At 46.4% G+C, this 17,485-nt stretch overlaps 1 protein-coding gene across 8 annotated transcripts in view; it reads right to left on the minus strand.

The window, feature by feature from the left end:
• ATP11C (ATPase phospholipid transporting 11C) overlaps positions 1–17,485 on the minus strand; it is a 58,572-nt gene that overhangs the window by 30,781 nt on the left and 10,306 nt on the right. For all 8 annotated transcript variants that reach the window (XR_011329523.1, XR_011329522.1, XR_011329521.1 and 5 more), the window contains exons 2-6: positions 8,542–8,661; positions 6,727–6,816; positions 2,611–2,691; positions 1,510–1,617; positions 769–897 (exon numbers count right to left, since the gene is read on the minus strand). Coding sequence is in view for 5 of the 8 variants with exons in the window: in XM_069811479.1 (XP_069667580.1) it covers positions 769–897; positions 1,510–1,617; positions 2,611–2,691; positions 6,727–6,816; positions 8,542–8,661 (528 nt within the window). In the remaining 3 variants the exon portion in view is untranslated. The remainder of the gene's footprint in view (positions 1–768; positions 898–1,509; positions 1,618–2,610; positions 2,692–6,726; positions 6,817–8,541; positions 8,662–17,485) is intronic.

Genomic DNA, 17,485 nt, shown 5'->3' on the forward strand with positions numbered 1-17,485 from the left:
TCCAGTCTTACTACTGCAGTTGCTATTATCTGTATAAATATTTATCAAACACAAGTGCAACTAAATGTTCATGTCTTTTGATGCATTTAAGTTTTTTTGTTGTTGTTGCTGCTTCTAGTTTGGGGGTGGGGCACGTATAAAGAAAGAAAATAAACTGAAGAGGAGATTCATACTGATGTATTTGTGTATTAATACATCACACAAGATGTATTAAATTTCACTGCTGGTTTCAGGGAAAGGGAGAGAAAAAAAACCCAGAAGCAATGTTTTTCTCACACTGATGAAAAATTCCCGAAATGAATCTAGACATACTGCCTCAAAAAGTCCCAGATCTCACTGGAAAAGCTCGGTTAAATAACAGACACATTGGCAGGTACTGGAAAGGGAGCTGAAGCAGCTGCAGGCACTGCTTTACTGATGCACCTCGCAACATGCGGCTGGAGCGGGGAAGCACTAACACACTTCCCATGATGGGCAATAAATAAGGCAGCGAAGCCGTATTGATAGATATCGATACAATTTGCAGCAGCAGCAGAAATGGCTGAGAGACACAAAATGGAAAACAAACAATCCCCAAGGAGCTTCAGTGCTGGCACACTGAGAGCAGACGGAGGGAAGAGCTGTTAAATACAGCCATGCGGACACAGGGATGGGCTCCGTGGGAGCATCCCCCAGTTAAGCACGCACCAACCCCGCACAAGTGCCAGCTTCAGTGGCAGCTCCGGGCACCCGAGTACCCCCAAGTACCACCCCATCCATCCCCATCACCTTGAAATTGGACTCGCCATCGAGACTTGCGGTAGTGACGTAACAGGTCCCATCAATGCTGCTCGAGGCCAAAAATATCAAGTCACAGGGGAAGGTCTCATCTGCTTTCACTTCTACTATGTCTCCAACCTGGAAGAAAGGAAATGTTTACATGAAAAGCCCTCTCAGCTGTTATTAGATGGTTATAGATTTAGCTTCTCTCAAAGCCTAGAAGAAATCACCTTGGCTAAAAGGGAAATCAGGGTTCAAGAGGTGCACAGGTCCCCGAGCATCACTCCACAGCCCGACGGGTCAGTCCAGCCCAGCACCAACCCAGAGCGCCCACGTGGCATGGTTAGTATTTATTTCTCTGCTACATCTTGACGGAGCAAGAGACTGTACTTGTCTGAAGTGCGATGTTATAAATTAACGTCAAAGCTAAGTGTACTTTCCTGGTGTCCTTGGGAGAGTTGGAAATAGAAGAGGACTGCCTGTCCTGGAGAAGTGCAAAACGCTGACAGATCTGTCACTTGTCAGCCCCAGTACAGCTTTTGCAAGACAGCTTTTCAAAAGCAATCAAACAAAGGCAGCTTCACTCCTTAACTGGGAACAGCTCTCAGAACATCTTGTCTGAAAGTGAGCACGCCGGGGCAGCTCTAACCGCAGCACATCCCTCCTCCCCTGCCCTCGCCTCCTTACCACACACCCTTGTGTTCCCATCGGCTTCAAGGACAACTACATATGAGTTCTGTTAACAGTTACCTTGATTTTTTCACTCTCTTTCTGCACTTGCTTTGCATTTTCGACAATGAAGACGTTGCTTTTGTTCACTTCGTTGTCAGCTCTGTGCCTCAGCCAGTCCTCGTATCCCTAGGCACACAAATACATGCAACACAAACTCGTAACAAAGCAAGTAAACTAGCAAAAGAGGATGAGTGAGGACAGAGAGGGAGAGATTTAAAAAAATGAATAAATTAAGCAGTCCTCAGACCTCCTTCATGCCTGACAAAACATCAACCAGAGTAGCTAAGACTGAATCAATTTATTTTAAAAACTTCATATGCATATTTGACAGATTCAGAACAGATTAAAATAACACACAAAAATGATCTATATGCAGTGCATGCAACGAGCAGCTAAACTACTGTAACATGTTTCTATTATTCTCAGTGTTGGCAAGAACAGGCTGATAATATGAATAATACACTGAGCACCCTGTGACTCTTTCCTATGGTAACACAGGATGAGACTCTTCAGTCTTCACTGAAAGAATAAAACATTCAGATTTGAAGCAGATGGATTTTACTCTAGCTCTCCCTTTCTGGCCCCTGCAAAAGAAACTTCTTTTATTATTCAATCTTCTGTACAGGAAATTTTAAATAGCACACGTGCATACGATGGGAAGAAAAAGGGCTTTTAACACTGCAAGAAGATGAGGACCACATTTTTGGGACTAGCTGAGTGGTTGAACAGAACCTGTCTTTTCCATTTACCAACACGGGAGCAGAGCGTGGGCTATATTTGGAGCACATCTCTGCAAAGACTCAGAGAGCATTTATAAAGAGAGCAGAAAAATTCAAGTAAAGCCAGAACTACAGAGGTAACCTTTACTGACCCTCACGGCTTGCTTACAACAGTACATACAGAGATGCTTTACATTGCTGAAACGAGAGACCAAGAACAACACTCAACATGCAGCCTCTCTTGAAAAGCACCAGTATACGTGTCTCACCTTCTGAGAAGGGTTCACCAAACCTACCAGCCCATTCTGGTGACTTCTGAGCATATTCAAAAACACACTCATCATTTTCTCCATTACATGTCCCAAATAGCATCTTCCTCTCCCCAAACTGACATTTTTACCTGTTTGATAGCAGTGACAGTGATGACAAAGAAGAGTGGGAGGCCGCTGGTCACTGGGCTGGTTGGGGTGTCCACTATCACCTGCAGAGAAAAAAAACGTACTGCTGACAACTGGTTTTCAGGCAGCAGAAGAAACAAAACCTCTGGTAACAAGGGAAAAAGGGTGCTGGGTACATTGGGGTAAGTCACAGCCCAGCAGAGGAGGGAGGGAAGGAAGGGGCACATGAGAAGGACCAGCACGGGCAGTCTGAACAGACTATAATCCCTTCTCCTGAAGGCCATGTGATGTCCTTAGGTGGGAAAAAACCCTTTCAGAAGTAGCTTAAAACCTCAATTTGATGTTGCTTTAGTGGGAAATAAAAGCCTGGATGAATGGGCTGCTGGGGACAGGCTACAAAAATGCAATCACTCCCAGTGCTGGTGCCAACAAGCCTGCTCCCACCACGGGATGTGCTGGAGAGGACCGAGGTAGCGAAGGAGGATGGGGCAGAGAGACAGGAGCAATGCATGACGTGAAAAACACCCTTATCGTTCACTGAGCCCCAGGAGGGTTGTTTCTCCTCTTTGGTAGTGAGGACAGGACACATCTGAAGCCTAAAACGTGGCTGGTTATGAGAGGGAGGACATCACCAGTCATCTTGAACCACTGACACTCAGAGGTTAAAAATAACATGCACCAGCCCAAATGACTAAGGAAATACATGGCAGAATGGAACATGAATATTTAAGCAAAACAGAATCCCACATTTTGCTTTTAAGTTCCAAAATTTGGAGTTAAGAGCACAATTTAAGCACAGTGATGGCACGGGGGCCTTGGGGTGGATAGCTGGATCCTTCCCGAGCTCAGTGCAGCGGCTGAGCCAGCGCCACAGCAAAGACCAAGTCCCTTCATCATTAATTAAACCTTCGGGCTGCAGGAAACCGCTGTTTCTTCTGACTGTATCATGACTTAGCCGGAAGGGTAAGAATGGCAGAACAGGTTCATAATCGGGAGGGAATAACATAAGAGGAGGAAGAATTGCGCCCTTGCCCCACCTTCCAAACCAGGGCATGCAAAATTGGCCATTTTTCCTGCTGTCCTCGTGGAGGACGGGAGCACGAGAGGCAGATGGTGAGGGCTGTAATGAAAGGGACAGGGAAGCTCAGCAGAAAGGCTTTGTGTCCCCACAAAGGGACTTTGTTTCCCTCCGCTTGTTTGTGCTTCCCTGGCACACTCACAAACAGCAGCATCTGTATATTTATTGTTTTAGGCTGCCGTAAAAAGCTGCGTTAAGGACAGGACTGCTCTTATTAGCTGGAAGGAAGCAACGTGGAAATTTTTAACTCTGTGAAATGCTATACACTGCAGTATTACCCTGCACTACCTCAAATAGCAAAGAGCCAGAAGATATTGCAGTGGAAGAGATACACCACAAGCAGCCGCCAGGTAACTGGTGTATGAGTTAAGCAGCATGAGGGTAAATCAAGATAAACACAACAAATATTTCCAGGAACACAAAGCCCTGGCTCACTCAAAGGGGTGTAAAATGTTTACAAATGGAAAGTCTGGTAGAAATCAGACTTTGGAGGAAAAACCTCAAGCGAGGATGGTGCCAAGTGTCACACAGACACATCCCACGCAACATGTGATGGACACTCACTGGAGTGGCATCACTGAAGTTTAGGCCAGTCAGCCAAAAGTTATCTGGCACAAAATTGGACAGATCTTGGGAATACAGGAGGAACTTTGCCTTTTAGCTGAGAAGGACAAGGGAAAGGACCTCCAGCTGCCCAGCAGGAGATTCTTCTGCACTGGACAAGATGCAGTGGTATGTATTTGTTTAAACAAACGATAAAATCTCTGTCCACACAAATGCTGTATTATAGATGTATGAGCACACATAGTGGATGAAGTCCCCGGAAGAACTCATTTATGTATTTGGAGATTGCACTCCCTGCGCATCCCATGGCTGGACACTGCTCTTCCCCTTTGCAGCTGGTGGAAAGCCAAGGGACACATGAGCAACGAGCCAGAACAAAGGCAGACTCCTTTGAAGCTATTTTTGAGCTGGTTTAGGACTTCAACAGCTTAATTTCGATCCACTTAAAAGTGACAAAATCCTCCTGTTACTTAATAGTTTCTTCCTAATTCATTGTTTAGGAGACTGCAGACCACAGTCCAGAAGTCATCTCCATCAATTAAAAGGGACATTTTTCATTCCTGGCACCTCCTAAATTAGCTTACTGCCAACAGTTTGGTCTGTCCACAAACATGTTTGGACTACGCTTACTCCAGGCCAGCCATTTCTACCAGGACTTTACTCGTAGTTTCTTTTGAGTGTTGCAATAGCTGCACCAAAGAAACAGCTATTTGTGACCCCATTAGCACGCTAACAGGTGTTTTATGTTTAATGCACATACTTTCTCTCTCTAAAACAAGAGCTGAATTTGGAGTCACAGGGTAATAGACATTTTGATAAAGGGTTTCAGCAGCAGGTAGAGCAGATGCACCAGGCAATTCCCCAAGCACTGTGATACTTCACTCCTCATGCAGCACATAGGGCAATTCCATTAATTTAATTTAAAGATAAGCACCAACATTTAAGCTATAGATGCCATTTATCAAGGTATAACCCTTGGTATTTTAAATGAATGGCGTGGCCCTAGTGCTTTAAGGCAAGTGACATTTCCAGAACAATGAGCGCTCAGGGGCAATCGGTTACTGTATAGGGCAGCAAGTGTATTAGTGCTGTCAGGTTGGTTTTGTTTGGTTGGGTTTGTTTTTTCTCTAATAGGGCATGAGGGTTGCTTCCTTATTTTAGAGATGCTCACAGAATAAAAAACAAGGAGTAATAGCCACGCTTTTCTCTCACCTGCATACACCTGTGCCTAAAATGGGTAAACAGCTAAACTGCAACCGGTTTTGTAAGTATAATGAAGAATATCCCATGTTCTTCATGGCCAGAGGGTCAATAGATAAAATGTAATACCGCATCACTAAATGGCCAGCTACACAAAAAGGACATCCCGACTCCAGGGCATCGCTTCAGTTCAAGTCAAATTACAAATTCAGTCTGACAAAATGGAGCAACGCCAGCGAAATCAAGAGATGGAGGCGAGCCAGCTGATGCCGGGGTAAATTGGCCTTTCATGTAACACTGCCAGGAGGAGCCATCCACGGCCATTATCTTGGGATCTCCCATTTCTGCGTCAGCCACTGGAATGACTATAAGCCATATTCTTTACTGTAAGGACGAAATATTTTAGATGCTTGTCTTTTGAACATGCAGCCTAGAAGAGAGCAATACCCCAGCCCTGAATCACCAAAACCCCAGAGAAGCCATCTAACAGCAGGCTGTTTGCAGTAACTGCACAGTGCCATTTAATTTGCTGGAGTAGAGGTTTTTGATGCCTATTTTCAGCCCTAGAGCAGGTTGTCTACTGAGCCCCAGGCCTGAGGATTTAAAAGGTGAGTAAACGCACTGTAGTGATTCTCCCAAACGCCCTTCGCCCCAAAACATTCTGACAGCCCGCTTTTCTTGGCTGACAGAACAGAAAACGAGTATTCAGGTTTGCTCAGGATTTGCCCCTTAACCAAAGCCTCAAAGCAGAGCAGAAAAAGTTTGTCCGTGTATAAAATTTGCTATTTTGTCTGTGCAGAGCAGCTTCCTGAAGCTTCACTCTCCCAAAGCTCGTGCATTTTCTGAATTTTACTGAGTACAGCCTATCTCTCCTGCTTGCCTTGAAACTCACTGTAACTAAGATATACAAATATCATATAACTTGGGAAAATACATAGTTATGCAGCAGAAGTAATAAAGATGACAAAAAAACCAGATCTTAATTCTGTAGCACCAAATGTATTTTCACCGGTTGACTGATCTTAACAGTTAGAGTTAAGATGTTTTTTTAATGTTCGACTGCTGAAGCAATTATCTCAGACAGGCCCAAATATTTTAATTGTTATTATGCCTTGGACAGTGTGCCAGAATTATAACACAGCTTCCAATTAAAAAAAACAACAAACAACCATACCACTTATAAGCACCAGAGTCAGTTTTGAACCTCAATTCTTGTTCAAGCTGCGCTTACCATCAGTAGGTAAATAAAATCTACCTTTGGCATCAAAGCTCTTACCTGCACAAGGAAGATGATGAGGAAGTAGAAGTTGGCAATTCTTCTAAACTGCTCAAAAAGATTCTTCGGGAGGAAGTTCCAGAGGGTGTACTGCAGGGAGAGATGGGGGGCTCACAAACAGACCGAGACATGAGGCTTACTGGGGACTTTGGCTACCAAACGGGAAGTATCTGCACAAAATAGGAGAGGAGTTTTCCCTTTAACCCAGTGAGGAGCACCACAGTGAGCTGCCTGAGCAGCCCTGGCATGCTCCAGGCAAAGGTCAAGGTCCACGCTTTAAAACCGGGAGTGCGATGCAGCTGGATGCTGAGATGCCACTGAGCTCCTGCTTCAGCTTTCAGGTCCAGCTCTCTCCGCTGGTTATTGAACAGTTGAAAGCATCTCACAGTTACATGAGGGTTTTTGTTTCTTTGCTTTAAAGTAGGCAACTATTTCTCTTTTGTCAAAATAACCCAAACCACATGGTTGGAGATGAAGAAGAGTAGAAGAAGATAAAAACAACAGGAACCGTTTCAGCAAACAACTTCTAGATAGGCATTTGGAGAGACATGATCTCATGAAGATGTAATGCACAGTGTAGAGATTTATTTTTCCCCAAACGAATTCCAAAAGCCACCTTAAGAGTTGCTCTTCTGTTAAAAAAAAGCACCATGCTGCCCATACAAATCTGTTATTAGGTTGTGCTTCATTATCATTTTAAGAAGGCTGCCGAATCATTTGTTTTGGAAAATGTGGAATTTAAGAACAACATGGAAAATAATGGGTCTAATATCTGATCTTTCAGTCTGCCTGGAATAAGCAAAGAATAATAAGCAGCCAAGTCTCAAGACCAATATCCGCCTAATTATAAAAAGAGTCTGGTCAGATAAGACGACTCCATGTCTCTTGCGTGCCACGGAAACATCAATGGGAATGCTACACATGGTTAGACTTAAAACTTTTCCCCAATATAAACTCAGACAGCACAGAGACATAAAAACAAATAAGATCCAAGCTGTATAAAAACCGAAAGGAGAGGAAAACCCCCTTTACAGCTCAAGTACAGTAAAACTGAAGCCTGACTGTATGCTGAGCATCATGAATCCTAAGCAACATAGTATGTATCCAGCTGTGTTGACAATATCGGATGCCACTTGTTTGATATTTTACTTGAATTGGCTTCAAATCTTTTGAAATAGCTTCATGAATGTCATGGAAAAAAGCTAAGCAGAAGGCAGATGGGTGTCATCACAGTTTTCCACCATAAACAAAAGCTGCATTAATACCGTATGAATGTTTCCCCTTTCATCCAAAGGGATAAATAGAGCATGGTTATTTTTGTCCTATCTCAAGAGAGAAAAAACCCACAGAACAACAGAAAAAAAAGGAATCGTATTTTTCTGTCCATTTACAAAATAATCCCTATCCCCTTTTGCAAATCTGAGTTGCTGTTGTCTCGTGCTGTATTACACTTAACCTGTCCTTTCTTCCCGAAGGGAATGCCAGAAAACATTAAAAAAACCCCACCAAACAAAAAAAACCCACCACAAAACCAATGTGTCCATGTGCTTTGCTCTCATCCAGCCTAGAAGAAAGGAACTTGTGTGCACCCCCACTGGGATTGATAGGAAGAAAAAAAAAAAGACTAACAGAGAGACTGGAGCTGTGGCGTAAGGTACATACCAGGCTGCTCCACTTGCAAAGTGACCTTTACATCCAGCCTTGGGGAATTTGGAGTTTCTCAATTTCAAAACCAACCATCAAATAAAATCAGGGTGAACACACGAGCAGGGAATACACATGCACAATGCACCCAGACAAGCAGCGCAAGCTCACCTTGGAGGAGACAATCCTGTTGTCGCAGAATTTCTGTGCCACATACGCATCTGTTTCCAAAACCGGACGGTGCCCAACCACCACAGTGCGCGTACCGACCCGCTTCTCTTCCCCAGCACACTGTTGGGCAACCAGGAAACGGAAAAGTTAGCTTCTAGCTCAAAAACAGTCAAATATTTGTATTAAAAGCTTCCAGCTTCTGAATGCACCGTGCTGTTCAGTGGAAATAAGGCAGCTGGAACTGCAAAAATTCATTTCTCTACCCCAGTGCGGAGAACAAAGGTGCATGTAAGGTCATTTAGCAAAACCAAGGCAATGTTGAGCTTGCAACCTGGGGTCCCCACTGCTGCTCAGCCACCAACCCCCAGGACCACAGCCTGTCCTACACCCCACCGGGACAGGTCATTGCTCACGTCCACCGCATTCTTGCCCTATGCAGGACAACTGCTGCCTGCGTTTGCAGACTGGGCCCATCTACCAGGCAATTTTTCCTTCTTGAAGGAGAAAGTATCTTTATCAAACACTTCAACCCATTAGGAACATAGTTTGTCTTCTATACACTTTTTCCTAGTCCCAACCTGGAGAGCCCTACCTGCACACAGCAAACTTTTTCCTGCACCAGCACGTACTGCACAGAGACAGCTTCAGCCTTGGGTTCCTACAGCAGCTCCAAGCTTTACCCCAGGACCCCAGGGGGGACGATGGAAACTGTTACCCTCCTTTACACTTGTTCTCCTGTCAAACCCTCAAGTCCACCCAAAACATCTCACCACCACACCGGTGCACACAGACTTGGGATTTAGCTTTAAAAAAAGGTATACTTCTGCTATTTTAACATCTCGGATAAAACAAGAAATAACAAAGCAGACAGTTTCACATCACAAACTCCTCAAAAAGACACATGGGGTGCTGGGGATGCCAGCTTGTCTTGTTCTATATTAAAACAGAATGAGATATCACAAGTGAACAATAACCTGGTGTCACAGGGGCTTGACGACAGCTCCTCTGCTCCGCAGCAGCCAGGGGAGGCTGAGGGGAATTACAGCAGAATAAACTCAAACAGAGGGGAAGCAGAGCGGCTCCGCAGAAGGAGAGCATCCCTTGCACGAAGCCACGAGACACCTGTGACCGGCAACACGGGGCTCTAGCAGAGACCCAGCCATCCCCACGGACCTTGCAGGCTTCCCAAAGGAGGTCACAGCACCCGGCAAATTAAAGACAGATCCTCCCAATCCAATGGAGAGCATGTTAAAATAATGCATAGTAAACAAGGTATCTGAATACACTGAAAGTAACAGTGCTTTTCTACTTAAATGTAACTCAAATATCACATTTCCAACTTCCTATAACTTCATTTAAAAACACTTGCAAACTTATGAGAAGGCAGAGGCAATGCAGGTCCCTGCCAGCCCTGGGGAAGGCTCTCAGGTGGATGGGGCAACACCATGGGCTCCGTTTCCATCAGCTTCCAGCTCTGGGCTGCCCAGCACGTGCAACGTTCTCGGTGGATTAGAAAAGTCTATTTTCAAAAGAAACGAACTGTGCGATAGTTCAAAAATTGGCTTTTTGTTCTGTCCAAGTTCTACCTTGCATATAACAAAGTGTCCCTGCCACAGATGCTCGCAGCCAAGGGAGGAGACCTGGCTAGCACCAGGAAGCTTTTTGCAAGGTTGAACTTAAAATTACAAAGTGAATTTAAAATGCCCACTAAGAGCCAATAGAGTGGGTGAAAAAGGAGTGGTCTTAGGCCAGGCTAAGGTTTTCTTAGAGTTAAGGTTTTGGATTTTAAAACATGAGCAAGGAAGACATTTGTCACTGTTCACGGTTCAAGGGCATTAGCAGGCAGCAAGACTGCTAAAACACCAGCAGATGCTGTTCATACTTCACTTACTCTTATTAATACTCAACCCTAGAGCTTGTTTGCTTTGAAACCCCACCAGGGCAGGTGCCAACAATGCCAAATCCCTATCCCATGTCAGCTGCCCGGCATGGGCTCAGCCCACCACAGGCCCTGGTTGTCCAAAGGGCCCGTCACAGGCAGCTTGTCAAGCTGCAAGAAAAACCCAGCTAGAGAAAAGGTGCTCTGAAAACAACCACACTAAGACAGCAAGGCCTGGGGCTAACTGCTGCTTGGGGAAAGTGTGAAAAAAAAATTAAAAAATAAAAATTTAAGCCAGCCCTATACAGGTACCTGGAGCAGCGGCAATTGAACGGATCCTGCTGCACCAGGAGCAGGGTCTGCCCAAAGGAAGCAGCAGCTCTTCCTTCCCCCTGCTGCCCACCCATGTCTGCAGCATCTTTAAAGAAGTGTTTTTACACCATGCCTAAACCCACTTCAGTGTGCTGACCGCTCTCACTACAGCCTCAAACCTCCAGTGGCTGACGCTTAGAGCGGACGAAGGAAGCTTCTCGCACCCCTGCGCCGTGTCCCTGCATCGCCCAGATGCAGAGCCAGCAGCAGCCACCAGCAGCTGCTCCCACCGCACACCACTATCCCCCCAAACACAGATCGGGCAAACACATGCTCCCAGCTAGGGATTGCCACCGCCACGACACGGGCTGACCGTCCTCCCAGCCTCATCATCACTCTCTGCAGCAGCAAACAGCGCATCTTCTGAAATAGAAACCAGACCCAAAAAAGGTTCCCTGATGTACCTGCTGCATTAAGGAGGCGGCAACCCCCAGGTCTCACCAACCTGCACCCCAGGAGCGAGAGGCAGAGCCATTCATCCATGTCACCGCAGTGCCAAGGAGCAGAGACAGACTGTCCCCAAGCCTCAAGTCCCCGGGCAGGAGCTGGGCATCGCTCCAGCGCGGGGAAGAAACGAGAGCTTCCCCTGCGCGCACTGCCGGCGGAGCGGAGGGAAGGAGCAGGGGTGAGGGTTTGCCAAACACACACGGTGGCATGGAAGCAACAAAGCTCTGGTTAAAACACTCCTGGAAAAATATTTACTCTGTAAGACTATCTGTAGTTAGCCATGGAAAACCTGGAGTGTGGAGCACATGAAGCCCCAGAGCAGAAGAGAACCCAAATCCCAGGTGTGTTGTGTCAGCCAACTGAGCCCCACCAAATTATCACCACCAGCTCCTAGGTGGGCTTCCACCCCTCAACTCCCCTTCAGTTATTTATTTGAAGCATCTCCTACAAAGATGACATCAACCCCCTCCACAGTGCATCAGAGCCCTCTGTAGCTGCAGCAGAGGGAGAAGTCCTCGCTCTGTGGTCTAACCAGACTTCCACCATTCCTGGTGTTTCATTTCCCATTCCCTCAATCACCCCCCAGTGTCCCAACATCACACAGCCACATGAGCAGCTGGAAGGCTTCATGACACATCCCTCTATTTTTTTCACCTCCCAGAAAGAGAGCACACACCATGATGATGCCTGCAGTGAGAGGCATTGGCTCAGCTTGGCAATTAAAAGCTCTTATCTTGACAAGCCCACCTCAAACAGCTCACCAGGCTGCTAATAGATTGCTAAGTCTTAATAACAGCTCTCAACAGAGACTTAAGAGAGATTTAGGGAGGAACTGCCAGGCTTTTGGGAAAATTATAAAATATGCAGATTAGCAGGGAGAGGATTTAGAGGGCTTTTCCAAACCACCTTTCATCAAAATTTTAATTCTGATGGCAAAAAAAAAAATATTACTTGAATACAATTCAAACAGCTGCTTCATTGCCTGGTGAGGTTTTATAAAGCCCATGCTGCAGGGTGTAGGAGTCACCTGCTGTAAGCAAAAGCCAGAGTTTCTTCTGCTGTTTAGAGCCAAGCCTGCCAAAAGGATTATTTAAGAAAATAAACAATTGCGTTCCCCCCATATGCACTTTATCACCTCCCTCTGCCCGAGGCATGGTGTTTGCAGGAGCGCTGGGAGAACCAGAGGTATTCGTAGGGATTAGCGGTGTCAGACTGCCCACGGCCTCGGGACCGCGCGGTGGGAAGCTGCACTGCATCCTCCCACCAAGCCACGAGGATCTGGGCATGCTGGTAGGTGACCCCAGTCCCCTCTCTCCCATACCATGCCTGAACAACCCAGAAAAGCTCCCAGCAGCTGGTAGACACACAGCAGCACCCCAGGGAACACCGCACACCATGGAAATCGAGAGGAGGGAGAGGAGGTATTTTTGAGAAGAGCTGCTATCCTGTTTGCATCACTTGAAGACCAGCCCCAAAGATGCAGGTCTCTCCCACGACGTTTCAAGCTTCAGTTCAGGGCTCCTGCTCTGCTCCCCCAGAGTCTAAACAAGTCCCTCAGAGAGTCAACCTCTCAGGAGGGCACCCAAACCAGATTCCTCCTGAAGGAGCTCAGCTGGAAGACAACAGCCAGAGAGTCAAACACAAATCACAGGAGATAATGACAAGGCTAGTGGATTTGCCAGGAGCATCTTTCCAAGTTGGCAGCTCGCTATCTATCTTCGCTTCCCACGTCGGGCAGGACCAGGCACCCAGGCTGCAGTAATAAATAACCACATCTTCACCACCGATGTGGGCACGCACGCTCTGCTGCACGCACAGCAGGGCAAAGTGCTGCTGCTGCGGTACGGCCTTCCTTGTGCCATGGAGAAATTCAGATACAGAACATCTTTCTGTTAAATATTTTGATGTAACCCAACCTTCCTGTACTTTCAACTTTGTATAAAGCCCACTTATTGCCAGAAGCAGCAGTTCTGAAAATAAGGCAGTAGGGATAATGGCTGTTTTCTTACGTTGTCCAAATTTAAAAAGCCCGTCTACGCATATTAATGTGCCCCGGGAAGGTCAGCTGAGCATTTTGCTATAAACTTTTCTTTGAGGAGTTCGCAACAGGTATGATTTGAAGGCATCAGACCAGGGCTAAAAAAGCCCATGGATGCAACTAATGACCCAACATCATTTATGACTTGAAGCTGTTGGAGCATTACGTAGAGACGGCAGAATGACATTTGCAGCCCACACCACTCCCCAAATTCTTTGCCTGCATTTGGGCAAGCCTCTTTTCATGGCTCTTTCCCTCTCCATCTGTGCCCTTCTCCCCCAAACATGTCCTGCCCCAGCACAGCAGCTCGCTCCTGCCTCGTGGAGAGGCTCCTCTTCACCTGCCCTCCCAAATTTCTGGGAATCCATCACAGCACCATGTCCAGGACCCTGCCAGCACTTGATAAAAGTTGCAAACCTGGGTAAAAATTAGCAAGCCTGGGTAAAAATTAATGGAGTTAGACTGAATTCAAGAGGAGAGGTGAACATGTGCTCTGCAACCACCACTGACAAGGAGCCAATCTAAGTAGGCTATTTCTAGGGCAGCTGCAAAACACAGTGTTTAAGTATATGCCCCATATGGAAAACAAGTGTCTGGGCTACCTGCTGGCCCCGTTTCCAGAAAAAAAAAATAGTGGCAGAAAAAAAAACCCCACCATTTGATTTACTGTAGTTTCAGAAAGCACCTAAACCAGAACTAACTAATCAAAAGCGACTCCTTTTATGTTTGCTGAAGATATCTTCAAGCCACAAAGTAAACACAAATAACTCATAGAAAAAAGATCTAATAAAAACCACAGGAATTTAAAAAAAATCATCTGCTAAAACCAGAGATAATTATACGGTACAAGTACAAAGCTCAAACATCTGAATGAAATCACAGCTTATATTAAATATATGCAGAAAAAAGAGTAAATCACATTACTTGGCTTAGATCTCATGAATAGTTTAAAGTCTAATCACTCCTGTATTGTTCCATTTATCATAAAAGTAGAGAAGACAACCTGATTTACAAAAAAAGCCTGCAAAAATAACACCACCTCCCAAAACAGCCTGTTCTAGCTCCCATTTCATTTATCCCAGAAGAACCAAAAAACCCACATCCACAATTTTAAAAGCCTCCTCAAATTTACCATAACCTCCCCAAACCGTCTGGCAGTCTCAAAAAGTCGCTCGGCACACTGATCTCATTGCCCAACCAATATATTTTTAATTGAGATTTTTCTTGCCAACTTTTCTATTACTCTTTGTCCTTAGTCATTTCTATGCAAGTACAAGCAATGCTTTGAGAAAGCGGTTAATAATTTAGCAGCTCAGACTATGCTTACCGACACAGACCACATTTTTAGGCAGATCTCCTGATTTATAGGGAGAACTCCATCAATCAGGATCAACCCCACCGTTCTCCCCTACATTTGCAGAAAAGTGTCAATAACATGCACAGTCCTCAGGGGTAAGGAAAAAAAAAATAACATTGCATTTAAAATACTAAGAGCCCACAGGTCCAAGAGCAAGGGCTGAAGGTGAGCACAGCTCCGAGCTCCTTTCCCACCAGAGGGAACTTTTGTTGCTCGTTCCTAAGCAGAAGAGGGAAGGTCGATACCTTGGGAAAGCAAAAGGTTGAAATTTAAACTAGCATCCCCTCTCCTCCATTGAGGCTGAAGCCCGTACCAATATTTCAAGCAGAGAGAGAACAGTATCACCAAGGAGTGACTGCCGGGGTGAGGGGGGGAGCCGGGGGTAACCATGCGAGCCCCCAGATCAAGCAGAACAGGCAGAGCAGAAGAGGAGCCACGGGAAAAGGACCAATACTTTTTATTTTTTTAAACCATGGTCAACACATGATGGGGCTCAACACCCAGACCTCATCCCTGGTCCCCGCTGGGGATGACAAAGCAGTGGATAATGTGCTCTAGCAAAGCATCATCAACCCAGATCGCACCATCCTTAAGGCAAGTCGAGGTGCGTCCAGTGACACAAGGGGGCCTGGCCAGAGCCCGTCCCTGTGTCCCCTCTGTCCCAAGTATGTGCTGCCTCACCATATGGGCTTGCAGGAAGGTCACCTTCCCCAAGGACAACGGGGTGGAGAACAGCAGAGCCCAGCCAAGCTGAGTTTCCTGGAAAAGCTGACTTAGCCAATAAAGCCACCGATAAAAGCAGACAGAGACATAGCAGGGCGGAGAGAACAGGGGAAAGGACTACTTGAAAGATTTAAGATGGGTGGAGAGCGGAAATATAAGAGTTTTTTCCCCAGATAATAAATTTACAGGAGGGCCCAGCCCTCTCCCAGACTCAGGGAGCGCTGCACACAAGGGTGACAGCTGAAAAGAGATTTTTTGGTGTGGGTTTTGGTTTTCTTTTTCCATATGGAGGCAGTCTACCCCCAAAAAACACACACTGCATCTTCCCAGCAAATATGCCACATCATCCATAATCGCAGCTCCAGTTCAGCAGTGCTTTGCAGAAAGTCAGGTTCATATATGATGCAGAAAGCCAAACGCAGACCAAAGCCAGCAGATATTGATTGGGATAGCATTACTTCAGTGCTGCTGTTTTGTGGAAAATCTGTTGCTCTTGTTCAAACATAACCACCGACCTTTGGAAGTTTTCAGGATCTCAACTCTTTCCCTGCCCTGTTGGCAGCCGGGGTTATGAAACCATCGCTCATCTTGAAATACAGGCAGCATATTTTTCTTTTGGACGGCCAAAAATAAAAGTTCGACCAGCATGCTGCCAGCATATAAAATTCAGGCTCATAGGGACACTTCAGACTTGAGAACAGAAAAAGGACTTTGAATAAAAGCCAAATGTTTTGCAGAGGTCACAAAGCAAGTATAACAAAGTCTTCCCATCTTCAAACCTCTTCCTCCCTCCTTTCCCCGGCTCAAGCTGTGCACATATGTCTGCTCATTGGCAGCTATTTTAGCAGGGCAGCAAGCTCTTCAGAGCAGTGATTTGCCCTGGCAAAAATTAAAGTAAGAGCAAACTGGAAAAAAACCTCCAAGTTTGCAATTGACAATGCTTGCATCAGCCAGCAGAGCTATAATTTGTTGGTTTTCCCACTGCTTTCTGGTCCTCCAAAAGCCTGAGATCTTCAGTTATGGAAACAAAAAACCCCCTAAATACTATGTTATGCATCCCAGCTCAGCCAGACATTACTCTGACCTCTGCCACCTACAAACATCTTGCCATTTTTTAACTTTTCCCAGCATTTCAGAGCCAGGCTGCCAGCTGACTGGCGAGGAGCCCATTTCCCAGAGCCGTTTCCTCCCTTTCCCCCCAGCCGGCTGCCCACCCGTGGGGGGCAGAGGCTGCAGACCCCCCTGCCAGGGTGTACATCACTGCAGCAACCCAGAAGCAAGGGCTGGTACCCAGGCCTGCCCACTCCGCATCCCTCCAGGTCAAGACTGTTGTATTTCCCATGCAACAGCCACCAGGAAGGATGGGATGGCAGGTCCAGGCTGTAGAGGGGGGGACTGAGCCCCACACTGGCATCACGGGGTGACTGAGCCCTGTGCCAGCATCACAGGGTGCCCTCAGCCTCTGCAATGGGTACCCAAGGTCCCAGCCCCCCCATGCTGCTTGCTCAAGCTGGTTCAGATTAAGTTTTTTGACCCCAAAGAAGTAAAAGCTGTGCATTTTCTAACCTTCCCCTTGCCGTACTGCAGAGAAATGTTTCCACAGAACTAGCAGGGGATAAAAGGGGGAAGAAAGGGAGAAATCACCTACTTCACCCCTTGCTCCACAGCCAAAGTCAGCTCCACACACCCAGACCCCATTTGGAGTATTTTCATCTCCAGATACTACAGTAACCAACAGATTTATCCTTGGGGCTGCAGGCACAGTTACACTAGGATACCGGATCAGTGCAATCCACCCAGTCAGGAGAGGAATCCTCAATGTGTGGCCTAGAACTGTTTACCTTCAGGAAATCCTTTTGGCTCATGTTCCTGCCGGACTGGGTAACGTAGCTGCAGAGCAGCTCCAGCAAAGCACACACTGCCCGGGGCTGACCAAGCACCCGTGCTGAGCAACTCAGCAGCCGGGTTTTGCAGCAGGAGGGAAATCTGTTTATCCACAGGACACAGAGCCGAGGTCTGAGCTGGCCCTGGGATGCAGGGCTTGGTACATGAGGAGTTTCGGTATGGTCCATCCCAGCACCGCCAGCAGCAGAAGCAAGCCCATCCTGTGCGGGAGAAGAGGCCAGCA

The sequence above is a fragment of the Haliaeetus albicilla genome, chromosome 23, assembly GCF_947461875.1.
Source record: "Haliaeetus albicilla chromosome 23, bHalAlb1.1, whole genome shotgun sequence".
Taxonomy (NCBI): Eukaryota; Metazoa; Chordata; class Aves; order Accipitriformes; family Accipitridae; genus Haliaeetus; species Haliaeetus albicilla.